This window comes from Dendropsophus ebraccatus, chromosome 2, assembly GCF_027789765.1.
Source record: "Dendropsophus ebraccatus isolate aDenEbr1 chromosome 2, aDenEbr1.pat, whole genome shotgun sequence".
Taxonomy (NCBI): Eukaryota; Metazoa; Chordata; class Amphibia; order Anura; family Hylidae; genus Dendropsophus; species Dendropsophus ebraccatus.
In genome coordinates this window covers 60,939,050-60,953,859 of record NC_091455.1, presented here as the reverse complement: position 1 = coordinate 60,953,859, position 14,810 = coordinate 60,939,050, and the positions used below count along the sequence as shown (strand labels likewise).

Sequence of the window (14,810 nt, the reverse complement as noted above, 5' to 3'; positions counted from 1 at the left end):
ACTAGAACAAAAAGTCAGCCCTGGCACACAAACTACTCCACCAGCCTACATAACAACATTAGAATGTTGACATAGAACATTGTCATATAATGTAGGGTTAGAATGTGTAGAATGTTGACTTAGAATGTTGAGACAGAATGTTGACATGACATAAAATATAGAATGTTGACTTAGAATTTAGGCTTAGAATGTTGGCATAAGATGTAGTTTTAAAATGTTGACATAGAATGTACTGTAGGTTTAGAGTGTTGTCATAAAATGTAGGCTTAAAATGTTGACATAGAGGGGTGAAAAAGAATATAGGTTTAGAGTGTTAAGTCAACATTCCATGTCAGCATTTTAATCCAACATTCTATGCGACAATTATATGTCAACATTCTAAACCTATATTCTCTGTGAGCATTCTGTGATAGCAAGTTGACATACAGTAGAATGTAGGTTTAGAATGTTATCTCTGCCTTCTATAACAACATAACATGCCAACATTCTGTCATAGAATGTTGACATAGCATGTTGACATAAAATGTAGATTTAGAATGTTATGTCAATATTCTATGAGAGAATGTTGTCATGTTATTATATAGAAGGTAGAATGTTGGATAAACAACATTCTATGTTGACATGGAATGTTTACATAACATTCTAAACCTACATTCTGTGTCAACATTCTGACATAGAATGTTGACTTAGAATTTAGGCTAAGAATGTTGGCATAGGATGTAGGCTTAAAATGTTGACATGGAATGGTGACAAAAAATGTAGGTTTAAAATGTTATGTCAACATTTTAATCCAACATTCTTTGCAACAATTATATGTCAACATTCTAAACCTACATTCTGTGTGAGCATTCTGTCACATTGAATGTTGACATAGAATGTAGGTTTTGACTGTTTTGTCAACCTTCTATAACAACATCCGGTAACATGCCAACATTCGATGCTGACATTCTATCATAGAATATTAACATAACATTCTAAACCTACATTTTATGTCAACATGCTATGTTAACATTGGAAGCCTACATTCTGTGTCAAAATTCTGACATAGAATGTTGTCATAGAATGTTGCGTTACAATTTAAGCTTAGAGTGTTGACATATGATGTAGATTTAAAATGTTGTCACAGACTGTAGGCATCGAATGGTGACGTAGAATGTAGGTTTAGAATATTGACATAGAATGTCAAGAACAATACTTGATTCACTGGTTGCACACAGAGGGCACAGGCCCGTCTAGCATTTGCCAGAAATGCAACATGGCCAGTTCGGCCCTGGCAGTTCCTTGTGGTTTTCATTATTAGGGACATATGTAAACAGAGCCTGAAGCCAAATGTTACTGAAACATACTTGGTTGCTTTATTCTGTATGCAGCATCAACAGAAGCGTCAAGGTTCTTTATTCTATTCAATAAGAGAATTTGCTTGGAATCTTGAAACTCTGGTCCTAAGTGCCACTCCTTTTTAATGTCTGGCATTCATCATAGGGTTTTTTTTTTTTTACATTTTTAGTATTTTTAAAATAAATGTACTGATTGTACTCTCTGGGCCCGATTGGCTCCATCACAACAAGTCTTTTGAGGCATAAATGCTGCACCAGACATGACTTAGTAAGCATTTTCTTTACAGTATTTCACAACGGTTTTAATGTATACATGACTAAAAGCTGTCTCTTGCAGTATGCTCAATACTTGTTATCGTATATTAGTTTATATTCAGTCTGGCTTTTGGACACAGCGTGCTTTAAATGAACATCATAGACAGGCCCTTTTAAAATGAAGCTGCTCCCAGAAATGCCAGTATCTGATTTTGCCAGAGAAAGCAAGTCAGACATTTCTCCTGCAGCTATGTATAAATGGCACATTACAAAAGGGGGTGTCCCTCCATGAGGAAATCCATATACCTAGTAGAACATATAGACAGGGACCTCTTTATTGGATTTGTAGCCAAACAGAACAGTACCATATATTAATAAAGAGACATGACAGATAACATTTAATGTTGTGGTGGATGAATTATCAAATTGCAATTACATTTTTTTTTATTCTTTATAATTTCACTTTTATAAAAACATACACAATATATGATCTCATCCCCAACCAATATTATGGTATGTAATAATTATAAACAATGCATTGATACATATGTTGTCTGAAAATACATGCATTGTCTGAAAATACTATACAGTTATGCACATTTTCCTATACCCTGATCCTATTATGAATACCACTACAGTCACATTTTACCTTCATTCTCCCCTATCCCCCCCACCCCCCCACCCTTGAGAGCTAGGCAAGCAAAAAGAAAAAACAGAGGAGAACTAATCAGGAATCCCCCACTTACTCCAGATTTTCCTAACCCTATTATCATCTCTCTACTCCCCTTAACTGCTAGTAATTCATACTTGACAATCAAATTCATCTGATTGACCCATTCTTTACTTGAGAGTGTTGATGTACTGTACCATTTTATTAATTTTACCAGTCTAGCAAGAAAGGCTATCCTATTCATTAAAACCCTATTTTCTTTTATCCCAGTATCACCTCCCAATATTGCAAACTCAAAGGACAATTTCTCTTTATAAACCCTATTTCTGCTATCTCCTCCCAGTACTCGCTTACTGACTTGCATGCCCAAAATAGGTGTATCATATCAGATTCCTCCATACCACATCTATCACATCTAGAATTGTCTCCCCAACCTATCCTTTGCAATAAAACTGGAGTGTAATAGCCTCTGTGCAGTATTTTGAATTGCATAAGCCTATTATCAGGGTTATCGACTACTTTATAAACACTAGAAATCATATTTCCCCATCCCTTATCATTAATGTGGCCCAAATCTTCTTCCCACTTCTTCCCAGACCCATCCTAGGTGGCGTCATATTTATTTTCAATTAGGATTGTATAGAGCCTAGCAATTAGATGGCACCCCCAACCCCTCTACCTTCTTAATATTTTGTGTCCGTTCATTATGTATCACTAAAAGCCACCTCTTATCAATTACATTTTAGATACACTGTCCTATCTGTCACACTTCTGGGACCCCCACCTATTGGGAAATCAGGGCCTCCCAGGCGTCTCTTATTCCAGATGAGGCACCTTCAGACTTAAAGTGACTCTGTCACCCCCTTTTTGCATTCTGACATATCTACACAGTTGTAAAGGATAAATTTAGCAGTTTTCACACCTTATTTTCTATCATACGTCATGGTGCTTGTTCAAGTAAAAATTTATCTTTTATTATCTGCAGATTGCGCTAACTGGGCGGGGCTTCACTGTAACAGTGTCATTTAGCCCCGCCCCTCCATGACGTCATAGACACATTGGCCCCGCTCTCTTGCTGACCTGTGTAGAAAAGTCAGAATGCAAAAAGGGGGTGACAGTGTCACTTTAATAAAGAGGTGGCATTCTATTGAAGCCTAAAGCTGACTGTACATTACAGATAGCTGTCAGATGAAGGATGGCTATGTCTCCTGGTCTTCACGTCTCCATATTTACATGCACACTTGGTTTGGCCAAACATACATGTGTGAATAGAGAAAGAAGAAGTCAAACAGCAGCAGCTTATCTCCATGAAACCTCACCTGGCATCTATCAGGGAGGACTCCATACACTTAAGATGGTCAGCCAAATGGTGGGTTTGGCCATCATTTAATGAATGTGTAAGGGCTGATATACATAGTTGCAGAATTCCCTTGCAAAGAATTAGGTAATAACTTGCTATCATATTGCATTCATTTTAGCATCAGTGTAGGTTACAGAGCTCTCATTTTTCTTTGTGCTCCTTTTTCTTCAGATCTAGTATGATGTATGTGAGTCATCGTCCTTGTCTGTGTTTTTTGTTTTTTTTTTTCCAAATGTTTTTTTTTTTTTTTAATTTACTCAAAATGTCTCATGTGCCTAAAACTCTATACTTTTTGTTCCTTTCTGGCATCAAAAGGGACACTTGGTGAGTATTGTGAGCTACTACCATTCTAGCTAGAAAATCACTGCCACAATTATCATTAGAGTATAGATGGTGAATTGTGATTACTTTTCATTCACATTTACTCTTCAGCTTTCATATTGACTTTTCCATTCTGTATAAAATATACATTCAGTATTCCTACATCTTATCATCCAAACATGCGCCTTGTACTATGAAATCTGGTAATACGTTATTGAAATATCACAAGACCTTCTGGACTTTAGAGTCAATACTGTCTTAATGGATTCAGTAGGAAACTATATTTTCTAGGCTACTCTTCACATGTCGAAGACTAAAAGGGGTATTTCAGTCTCATAAATCTCATAATATATTTCTAATGTTTTCCATAACTCTATGATTGACAGGAGTCTGACCTCTCTTGAAGAAGTATAGGCTTCAGCACTATTTTGTCACTGTGGACCGTCACTGTTTTTGTCTGCGTTGCGGTGCTCCTGAGCTGAATTTATACTTCAGCTCCTTCATTCTCAGGCTCATTCCATTATGTGTTATAATGAATTTAATATAATCGAGAATAGAACCCTAAGCAAGACAATGGCAAGATGTCAAACATCTACTGCTGAGATACAGTACCACACCCGACCAGTACTTGATTTTCCTGCATGAAAAGCTTTGTATACCAACCCTATGATTCCACTTATGTTATATGAGGAGCGCTGCAAATATGGGCCAGCAGAAATTCAATTTGCCTAATCTGATTTTATGTGGAGGCAGCACAGAATGGTTTTTCTTCTGTGGACTGGTTATTTAGGATTGCATTCTGTCAGTGAATCTCTTACATTGAAGAATTACACCATTAGTTAGTTGTAAATTGTTCTATGTGCAGAGTGTGACATGCATCTAAAGATTTACTTTTCTTGTAGGCCTCCAAGACCAGTTACCAGCATGAATGACACTCTGTTTTCTCACTCCGTTCCCTCAGGAAGCCCTTTTACTAACAAAATGTAAGTCCTATGCATATATATATATAGTCATGTGCAGTATATTCATTGTATAGTCAATAGAAAGTGGAGCCCCTATAGTTGTATGGTGGTTTGGTAATTTAATGTAATGTGCAGTTTACTAGTGTCACATTTGGGATTGTTACAGCACTATACAGTTAAACCTTTCTACAGTTAAACCTTTCTATCTGTAGTGAATGACAAGTTACTGTGTAAGACAAAGACTCATGTTCAGCTAACAATGCAGACTATGCTATATTGCATTAATGCACGCTGCATGGTTATGCTGCAGTTTTCAGGCCTACTGCATCCTCATGAATTTCCAGTTTGCTTCCTGGCTGTGTTTTTATGATGCAGGGTTTTAGTACTATCAGCAGTCTTTGGACCCGCATAACTAAACACGTTTGACGTTGCCTTGTAACATAACTATCGACTCCACTGTTTGACTCATTCAGGTTACCTGACAATGTAAGTGTAACTAGTGCCATCACTGATGAACATTCTCTGATAAAGATGTATGTATGTCAGCTGCAGAACAGTCCACGGTCAGTATGAGATAACTAAACCACTAACCGTGCTAGCTCAGTAGGTTGTACACTAAACCATTAGCATCTGCGTGTTGGTATATGCTTCTAGATAGGCCAGAGGTGGCAGCTTTCCTAACATTAACATAGTCTGCATGATGCGACAGTATTTAATGCCAATAGTGACTCCTCTGAAGACAGAGTGCCTTGTTAGAATGAATATTTTCATGGTTGAACTTGTATTTCTTAATAGCACAAGTTAAAGGGGTACTCCACAGACTAAAAAAAATATAATAGTAATATAACTTCATTACAATAAATGTATAATTGTTTCTTTATACAGGCACTTCCATTGAATGACAGCAGCAAGGCGCGATACGAACCTCTCTGCTGCCATCAGCGTTTGTGTTGGAAACTGCAGGGCTGTCTGCCGCACAGAGCAGCGTCCTGTTTCCCCTGTTTACTGTATATTTTTATATATCATACCAATTTGTGGGAGGCTCTCTGTCACTACAGCACATCGCGGCAGCCTCTCCACTAATACTCCACTAATAGAACCAGCAGAGAGAACAACAATTTCAATCATCAGTCGCTATGAAAAGGCTGCTGCGTTGTACTATAGCAAAGAGTAGAACTGCCCCACCTCCAGGTACTGTATATAAATATATAATAATATACATTTTGTGTGTGTATATATATATATATATATATATATATATGTGTGTGTATATATATATATATATATATATACATACAGTACACAGGGGAGAACACAACCCTGCAATTCCTCACACAAACATTGGTGGCAGCAGAGGCTCCCAGATCACCCCCCAACTGCTGCCACTCAACAGGAATATAGAAAAAACTATAAATTAATTTATTTATAATACAAAGTATTATAACTTTATTAAAGGAAAAGTCTGGCAAAAATCTTTATAAAAATATTGTATTGCCCCCCAAAAGTTATACGATTTATCAATATACACTTATTATGGGAAATGCTTATAAAGTGCTTTTTTCCCTGCGCTTACTACTGCATCAAGGCTTTACTTCTCTGATAACATTGTGTTGTCACTTCCTGGATAACATGGTGATGTCACGACCCGACTCCCAGAGCTGTGCGGGCTGTGGCTGCTGGAGAGGATGATGGCAGAGGGACACTGAGGGACACAGGGCATCCCTCTGCCATCATCCTCTCCAGCAGCCACAGCCCGCACAGCTTGGGAATCGGGTCGTGACATCACCATGTTATCCAGGAAGTGAGGCCTTGATGTAGTAGTAGGTGCAGGGAAAAAAGCACTTTATAAGCATTTCCTGTAATAAGTGTATATTGCTGTATATATAAAAATAAATTTGGGGAGGGGAATACAATACCTTAATAAAAATATTTGCCGGACTTCTCCTTTAAAGCAACGTATTAGCAAAAAACATATTTTGAGCCTCTATTCATCATTTGGAATACATGGTAAACCTGTATACTCTGCGCACACTTTATTACGGAGTAATGTGTTTAGTGACATGATGTTGCATATCCAATATAGTTGCTTTTTGGTGGGTCTCCGGCCCATGGAAACACTGTGAAGCTCTGCAATGCCTTCCTAAAACAGAATGCATTAGCATGACATCACTTGCATCATGAATCCTAAAAACAAGCCTCATAAATCCTGAAACAGATGTACACAAGTTGGAATAAATAGCTCTGTACTCAAAGGCTTGATCTGCTCTACACTGGCAGCTCTGAAAGTATCATTGGCTGGAGACAAAAGGGAATAAGTTGCAAAACTGACTCTGTTTTCTGTTTGATCAGTATTACTGCATAATAATAAGAGTATCTGATGTAGATAACAAGCATGTTGTACATGACTACCATATATATTCCTCTCACATGGCATCTGAGACTCTCCTTCATGTCAAACAGTTCAGAAAGAAGTTTATTTAAAGGGAACCTGTCACCCCAGCACCCAGGGTAGAGCTTGCCCAACCCCCCTATGGACGTCGGGCTCATATGTTCTCATTTACATATTGAGCACGCAGACTGCCGGGCGGCAATTTCTCTGCGGCAGGACTGGCGGACGTGGGTAAGTATTTGGGGCTATACTGGGCGGGGGGGGGGGGTTGGATGCGCTCTTCACCAGGTGTCGGGCTGACAGGTTCCCTTTTAATACTTTAGAGAGCTGAGTCAAGTCTTATCCAACTTGATGCTACTTAAAAATGATGGTCAGGGGCGTAACTAGAAATGGCTGGGCCCCATAGCAAACTTTCCAATGGTGCCCCCCCTCCTGGCTGCTGAGGAGGAAATGGACGCATGGTTTCGGCACATGCATTGTCTGACTTTTTTTCTACGTGGTTTTTAACTGCTTAAAATATAAACAAGGTTGCACATTAAATATCTGCATAACAGACCTGACTAATACCGCCATACTGTGACTGGATAACACCACCACACCAGACCTGACTAATACTGCCATACTGTGACTGGATAACACCACCATACAAGACCTGACCAATACCACCATACTGTGACTGGATAATACCGCTATACCAGACCTGACCAATACCGCCCCACTGTGACTGGATAACACCAACATAGCATACCTGACCAATACCGCCATACTGTGACTGTAGCCTGCTACTGCACGTATTGTGTGTGTGTGTGTGTGTATGTATGTATGTATATATATATATATATATATATATATATATATATATATACACACACATATACACACAGTATGTGCAGTAGCAGGCTGTATGTATATATATATATATATATATATATATATATATATATATATACACATACATACACATACACACACACAGTACGTGCAGTAGGAGGCTGGAGATATATCCAGCATCCAGCCTGCTACTGCACATACTGTAAAATATATATATATATATATATATATATATATATATATATATATATATATATATATATATGTGCGTGTGTGTATACATAGCTGCAGTCACAGGGTAGCTTTCTTTACAGACAGTGTGTGAGTACAACTCCCAGTGTGATCTGTCTGTTTCTTTGGGTGGAGGGGAGAGGCACAGTTAGCAGACAGACCACATTGGGCGTTGTAGTCCTATGTCACAGCACTTGTGCAAATAAAACCCCACACTTATGCTTCTTTGTAAGCACACACACACACCTTATCAGAGACAGTGTATACTTACAGGAGGGGGAGGAAGGAGTTGTCACTGTCTCTGGGTGAGGTCCCGGCGGGAGAAGGCTGGGGGTCACCAACCTCACAGGATGCTCCTCTGTGCTGGCAGCTGACAGGGCAGACAGTAGAGCGGCCTCTAGCTGCACCAGGAGGAGAGGAGTCTCTAAAGGAAGCAGCCATGCTTTATCTTCCCCTCTCTTCATACTCTGATGCCTGGCCCCCTGCTGGTGGGTGTTCGCTCGGCATTCTCCCCTGGTTAGCTAGTGTCAGGACAAGCGTCCTGAACAGCTAACCAGGGCACATCACTCAGGCAGTCCTCTCCTCACAGTGACAGGGAGGGAGAGAAGGGGAGGGGGAGCGCACGTGCACAGAGTTCAGATGCACAGTGCAGACAGTTTCTCCCCGGGTAGCCTAACCAGGGAGAAACTGTCTGCACTCTAAGAGGAGAGAGGACACAAACAACTAGCTGGCCGGGCCCGGGCCCCTTGATGCGGCGGGCCCCATAGCAACCGCTACGGTTGCTACGGCGGTAGTTCCGCCACTGATGATGATACATTAGATAAAAACATCCTGCACGCAGCTAATCCGTGGTGTGCAAGATCATTCATGTGAACAGTGCCAGAAACATGTCACACCAAAAGGCAATATGCTTACCATTTGGCTTATCTTACATTTCAGCCTAATGATGTAAAGTGATGACAAGAAATCAGCTACAGACTGGGAAAGGCTGTAAAAAAAAAAAACATTTGACCACCCTTTCTGCATTTGGGTTTGGGCCCTTGGGGATTGATCATGTGACAGTGGAGTTGCAGGGCCATTCTATGGCCTCCCTTCCCTGCTTGCGCTCGTTTTGCGGGGTTGGTGGTCGCTGACTGACACGATGGTGAGTTAGTGTAGGCTCATGTGGGCCAGGGGACCTGCACGTGGTACATGAGGCAATATGGTTTGATCAAATTATATTCCAACATCCTGGCGTTGGTTTTTAAATGTAGCCGAGAGGCAGCTCCTTTTTCTCTCCATGTCGTACTTTCTGCATTTGTTGTTCCCATCACTAAGCTGCCAGATATGGTGTTCATTTTTTTTATATCACCATTCACTGTTGCATTTTGAATCAACCATTTTTGAACTATTTTTGACTTATATGTGTGGGAAACTTAAGGGAACTATAGGTGAAACCTAATCCTGTAATATCTAACTGGCCCTGGAGGGTAAAAGCTTTTCTAGACCATTTACCCACTCTCCATTATTTAAAGCGAACATGTCAAGTTATGCAGTATGATTTGTATGCAAGGTGTTTTCCTGCAGGTGGAGCTGACCAGATTCATTTACAGTTTTGCAGGTAAAGGTTTTGTATACATTGTTATTTATTCATTTAAAGGGGTATTCCTATTTCAGCTAATATAGTTGTACTTTTAGGGCTCCTCAAGTTAGGAACTTTTGCAAATACTTTCATTTTTCAAACTCGCAAACATTTAGCTTCTTGCAAAAACAGCACCACCCATATCCCCAGGTTTTTTTGTGATAATACAATTCATCTTGGTTCACTCCAATGGAACCGAGCTGCAAAACCACACCCAAACTAAGCACAGGAGTTGTATTTCTGGATGAAAGCGGCCATGTTTCTCTGGATAACCACTTGATTGAGAGCTTTCTCTCTATAATTGTGAATGTGTTGCTGTTAATTACTGATCAGGACCACCCATTGGACTCCTAAGGAATTAAATAAATGATAAGTTAGATTGAATCTTTACCTACAAAACTGTATAGCAATCTGTTAAATTTGCCCAACTTCATAATATGTTGTGTGCAGATTATGGTTTCCTTTAGAGAAGAAGTCCCATGAAACTAAAAAATGACAAGAAGTCAGGGGGGTGCAGGAACACAATAAAGTAAAGTAAAGTTACCCGATCCTCGCGCCCCGTACCGCTGCTCATGGGTCTCATTGACAGCCGTTGGCCTAATGCAGCTCCTCCAGTTGCAACATTGCGTTCCCAGGTGATCAGTGACTGCGGTCGGACACCGCTCCCAGTCACTGACTGGCTGAGTGAGCTGGGGAAGCTGGGTACATGACGTACCTGCATACCGGCTGAAAATGACAGCGAACAGCGAATCCCGTGAGCTTCATAGCGGAGGCTCAGGGACAGGTAAGTATACTTTGTTTAAAATGTTTCTGCATCCCCCTGCCTTCCTTTTTTTTTGTTTTGTTTTTCATGGGACTTTCCTTCTAAGTATTTGTATAGTTAGGGTGGACATTTTTCAGGTTGTTGTCAATCAGAGGATATTTTTTATTGCAATTGTACAGTATATGCAGGTAAAACAAAGTATGCAATCAGTGCTGCTCATTGTTTTTAGTAAATATTTTTCCTTTTTTAAATTTTATCTTAAGCGACATGTCCAAGTGCTCCTTAGTAATATGGGTGAATTAGTCATTTCATCAGTCTTCAGCTGGGAATGTTCGGATGGTCGCTTTATTATTACAACACACAGAAATAATGTACAAATATCAGGGTATTATGCTTCCATCCATATCATAAGATGCCCCTTGTAAAGCCTATACTATGTAATGCATAGTGCTGCACTAGAGGGTGTAGAACATGACTCAAGGGTTCCAAGCACTATTTTTTTTTAAAGTCCAATATAAGTTAATTATGGCGAAAATGAATGAAATGAAATGAAGACCTTTCAAATCCATACCGCTCCAGCTTCAATGGTTTTATGGCTCTTGCTGGTGTTCCCAAGTGCCTGCTTCCCCCTCGTTCCTTATATCATTTGGGCATCCTATTGATGTCAGCGGTGTTCTGCTGCCACTGCTCCTGTTAGATGGAGTGACATTCAGCACACTAATCGTTATCTTTCAACATGTGCCATTACACTGAACGATTATCGGCCTGAACTGTCTATAATTGTCCAAGTATGGCCAATAATCGTTCAGTGTAATAGCCCCTTTATTTAGAAGGTCCACTGACCCATTAATGATAAATCTTAATGTAATCTTAATAGCTTCATATGTAAATGAGGTAGTTTGATATGATATCTGTCCTCCTTATAAATATTCATAACAGCCCTCTACAGTAATGTCACTGTCTGCCACTGCTTACCGCAGTGTTCCAGCCCAGCTGCAATATTTTTGGACAAATGTGCCACAGGATGCCATACAGAACCTGTATGTCTCCATGCCCAACCGTATCTCATCTTGTATCCAGGCTAGAGGTGCCCCAACAGGGTATTAGAGCCTCTTTTCATTTGTACAGTTTTCCCCAATAAACGTGTGCTTTCTCTCTAATATTGTAATCACTTATATATATTATTATATTCACACATATATTCCATTCCAACAACTTCAGCTTAGTGCATTATTTTTATTTATTTTTTGTTAGTGATTGTGTATAGATATATGTGGGGGGAGGATGAGGGGGATTTATCAAGACTGGCATTTCTCATCTTAAAAAAAAAAAAAAAATCTGCACTGCACTTCCCACCAGTGAAATGTATACCAGATTCGAGCAGGCGTAAATTTATCTAAAAATTTACCCTGGTGAGCTGACGTACATTTTCAGAAATGCAAGCCACGCCCCTTTGTGTGCAGCAGCGCCCACTACCCCTTTCTCTTTCTGCGTCTCTGTCAAAGAGAACACAGACAGCAAAAATTTGCTGATCTTTTGCTTAACACCAGTGTTGTAGCCTGGTAGTTTAACTGGAACTGCCCACTAAATGTAGAACAGAGCAATGTGATATGAAGCGTAAAAATCAAGACAAAAATTATAAATTACACAAGCCATTAGACCCGATAATCACAGTTACAGCATTGACATGAAGTAGTTATTGATTGAGCTCTGTATTATGTATTGGAACCACAGAAGGGCTGACCATATGCATAAAAGAGCTATAAGCCCCATTAACCCTTTATTTTAGGGGAAACAAAGTGTAAGTGTAAGAAGGTAAAATCCATCTTACCTAACAACGTTTCCCTCAGTGGAACAACAATGGATCTCCAGTTGATGGATCTTCATGTTTTTTGGCTGGCTCAATGACCTGATTCTTTTAAATATATTTCTATTACCTGGATAAAATGCAGACTGCTTCTCCCCTGCCTAGGCTAGTTTAGCTTGGCTCAGTAAAAGGAATCTTTTCAACCTTCCATTCCTTTTAGATTATTTTTTTTGTAAATTAAATTATATTCTGCCCCTCATTTAATTTCTCTTTAACCAGTGAACCAGTTACTTTACATTCTGGAGCATTCATTCATCACTTATGCTTATGTATCGTACACCTTTGTTCCTCCTTTGAGCTTTTCTCCGCATTGTTCTGTCTTGTTAACCAGCTCGACTCAAAAGACCTCAGAAACCGAGCAGAGCAGACAGCTGGCTATGGCCGCTCCAACTTTGCTAAAAGGCAAAGGGTAAGTTTGAGACTGACCTCTAGTGGTGGAATCTGCATGTAGTCCTCCAGAGCATGCAGGTGTGTAGTGGTACTATAGTCCTACTAACCCATACTAATGGCGACGCCAACATAGAACTGAATTCGTGCATCACTAATAAACTAAGAAAAGTCTATTGATAAACCCTTGTGTGATTCTCTCAGCATTGAATTGATTGAATCCTTACAATGAGTTACATTTGTCAGCATCATCATTAACATTGTAAAATGTACTGCTATTAATGTGAATGGTGACTAACTATTAAGGGGTAGAATAAGGAGGCTGCGACAAACAGAGATCTGTCAGTAACTTCAGTATAGCCCCTTTTACTTCAGCAGGGAGGAGCTGTAATACCAGATATAGTAAATTTTATGATTCAGTAAAAATAATGTGATGTAAGAGTAAAAGTAAGATCAAGCTGTGTTCCCAGTCTTCAGACTCTATTTTAGCCGTGGGATTTGCTGACAACAATGATGTGTCCTATGGGATTAAACAGGAGATCCATGTAATCATACTATTATCATAGCGAGACTATGTCTTCCACTATCCGGCAGTCCACCTGGTGTTGTTATACTTGTCTTTTGTCACCTGATGAAAGCCAATTTGGCCATAGAAAACAGGAAGATTGAATGTCAAGGCCTCTGATGCATGGTCGGAGTGGATGACTGTCTCCTCTATCCAATGAGAGTCCTCTCTGCTGGTTTATATAATAATCTGCCTGCCTGCTTACAGTCTGTGACCAGCAGTACTACACCTAAGAGGCTGCAGAGCAGGCAAACAGTGACCGTCTATAGGGGAAGCCGACTATACAGTCACCTAATGTCTTTCCACAACTGTCAAAATGACTTGTTCTGCCGTGCTGCCTATATATAATAGAAATAAACCTGACAACATGTGGCTAAGGTGAGTACAGTACAGCAAACGTCAGTTTTTGCCAGTGGAAATTGGTATAACAGTTACTAGACGCCTTTGGCAACATTGTATCCAAGCCTAGTGGCTGTTTCTTTGTAAATTTTGTGTATTTGTGTGAATTGTTACTATGAAGTTTCTTGTTTCCACAAGCTTTTAGACTTTTTTAGGGGAATAAAACTTTTGATCTTTAACTACATCGTGATACATAGATGGGAACTGTTTATTTCCGATTTAATCAGGTAAATTCCTTATGTTCATTTATTCGAATTGGAAAGTGCTGCGGAATCTGTTGGCGCTATATAAATAAAAAGAAAATTTTAAATTATTCTGCAAACAATTTGTTGCTTTAGGAAAGCAAATTTCTAGACTAGAGACAGAAGAGTCTGAGATATAGTAACACTGTAAACTGATAGTAGCATATTTTGTCTTCAATGCAGTCGTACTAGAATTTCTCAAGCCTTATAATTAAATGGGCACTATCACATGTCATAGAAATATGTCAAAAGGTTTGAGTGGTCGGGGTCTGAGTGTACAGGCCCTAGCTGATTGCCAGAACGAGTTAGGAATGTTGTTGGCGCACAGTTTTCCTAGCTCATTCTAATGATCATTTGAGGTCTGACATGTCTCTATTCCCCTGGACTTCCTACATATGCATGCTCGGCTCACCCACACATGCATGCGTCCTCACTAGAGAGAGAGAGAGAGAGAGAGAGAGAGATAAATCAATCTGTCATCTTATCTTTACCTAACAATAAAGGAGCTTGCATGTTGAAATCCAACATGCCCAATCTATCCTTTTCTCAACATTTGATGTCAGGAATAGCTTTACATCTTTGTTTATTTGTCTTTGGTGTATGAATTGGT

General features: G+C 39.6%; 1 protein-coding gene across 26 annotated transcripts in view; it reads left to right on the top strand.

Moving 5' to 3' along the window:
• DTNA (dystrobrevin alpha) overlaps nt 1-14,810 on the top strand; it is a 207,222-nt gene that overhangs the window by 162,718 nt on the left and 29,694 nt on the right. For 11 of the 26 annotated variants that reach the window (XM_069957618.1, XM_069957617.1, XM_069957635.1 and 8 more), the window contains 3 exons: nt 4,846-4,926; nt 5,379-5,468; nt 12,939-13,016. In XM_069957618.1, the coding sequence (XP_069813719.1) occupies nt 4,846-4,926; nt 5,379-5,468; nt 12,939-13,016 (249 nt within the window). The remainder of the gene's footprint in view (nt 1-4,845; nt 4,927-5,378; nt 5,469-12,938; nt 13,017-14,810) is intronic. The other 15 variants (XM_069957637.1, XM_069957626.1, XM_069957636.1 and 12 more) reach the window with 3 other exon arrangements.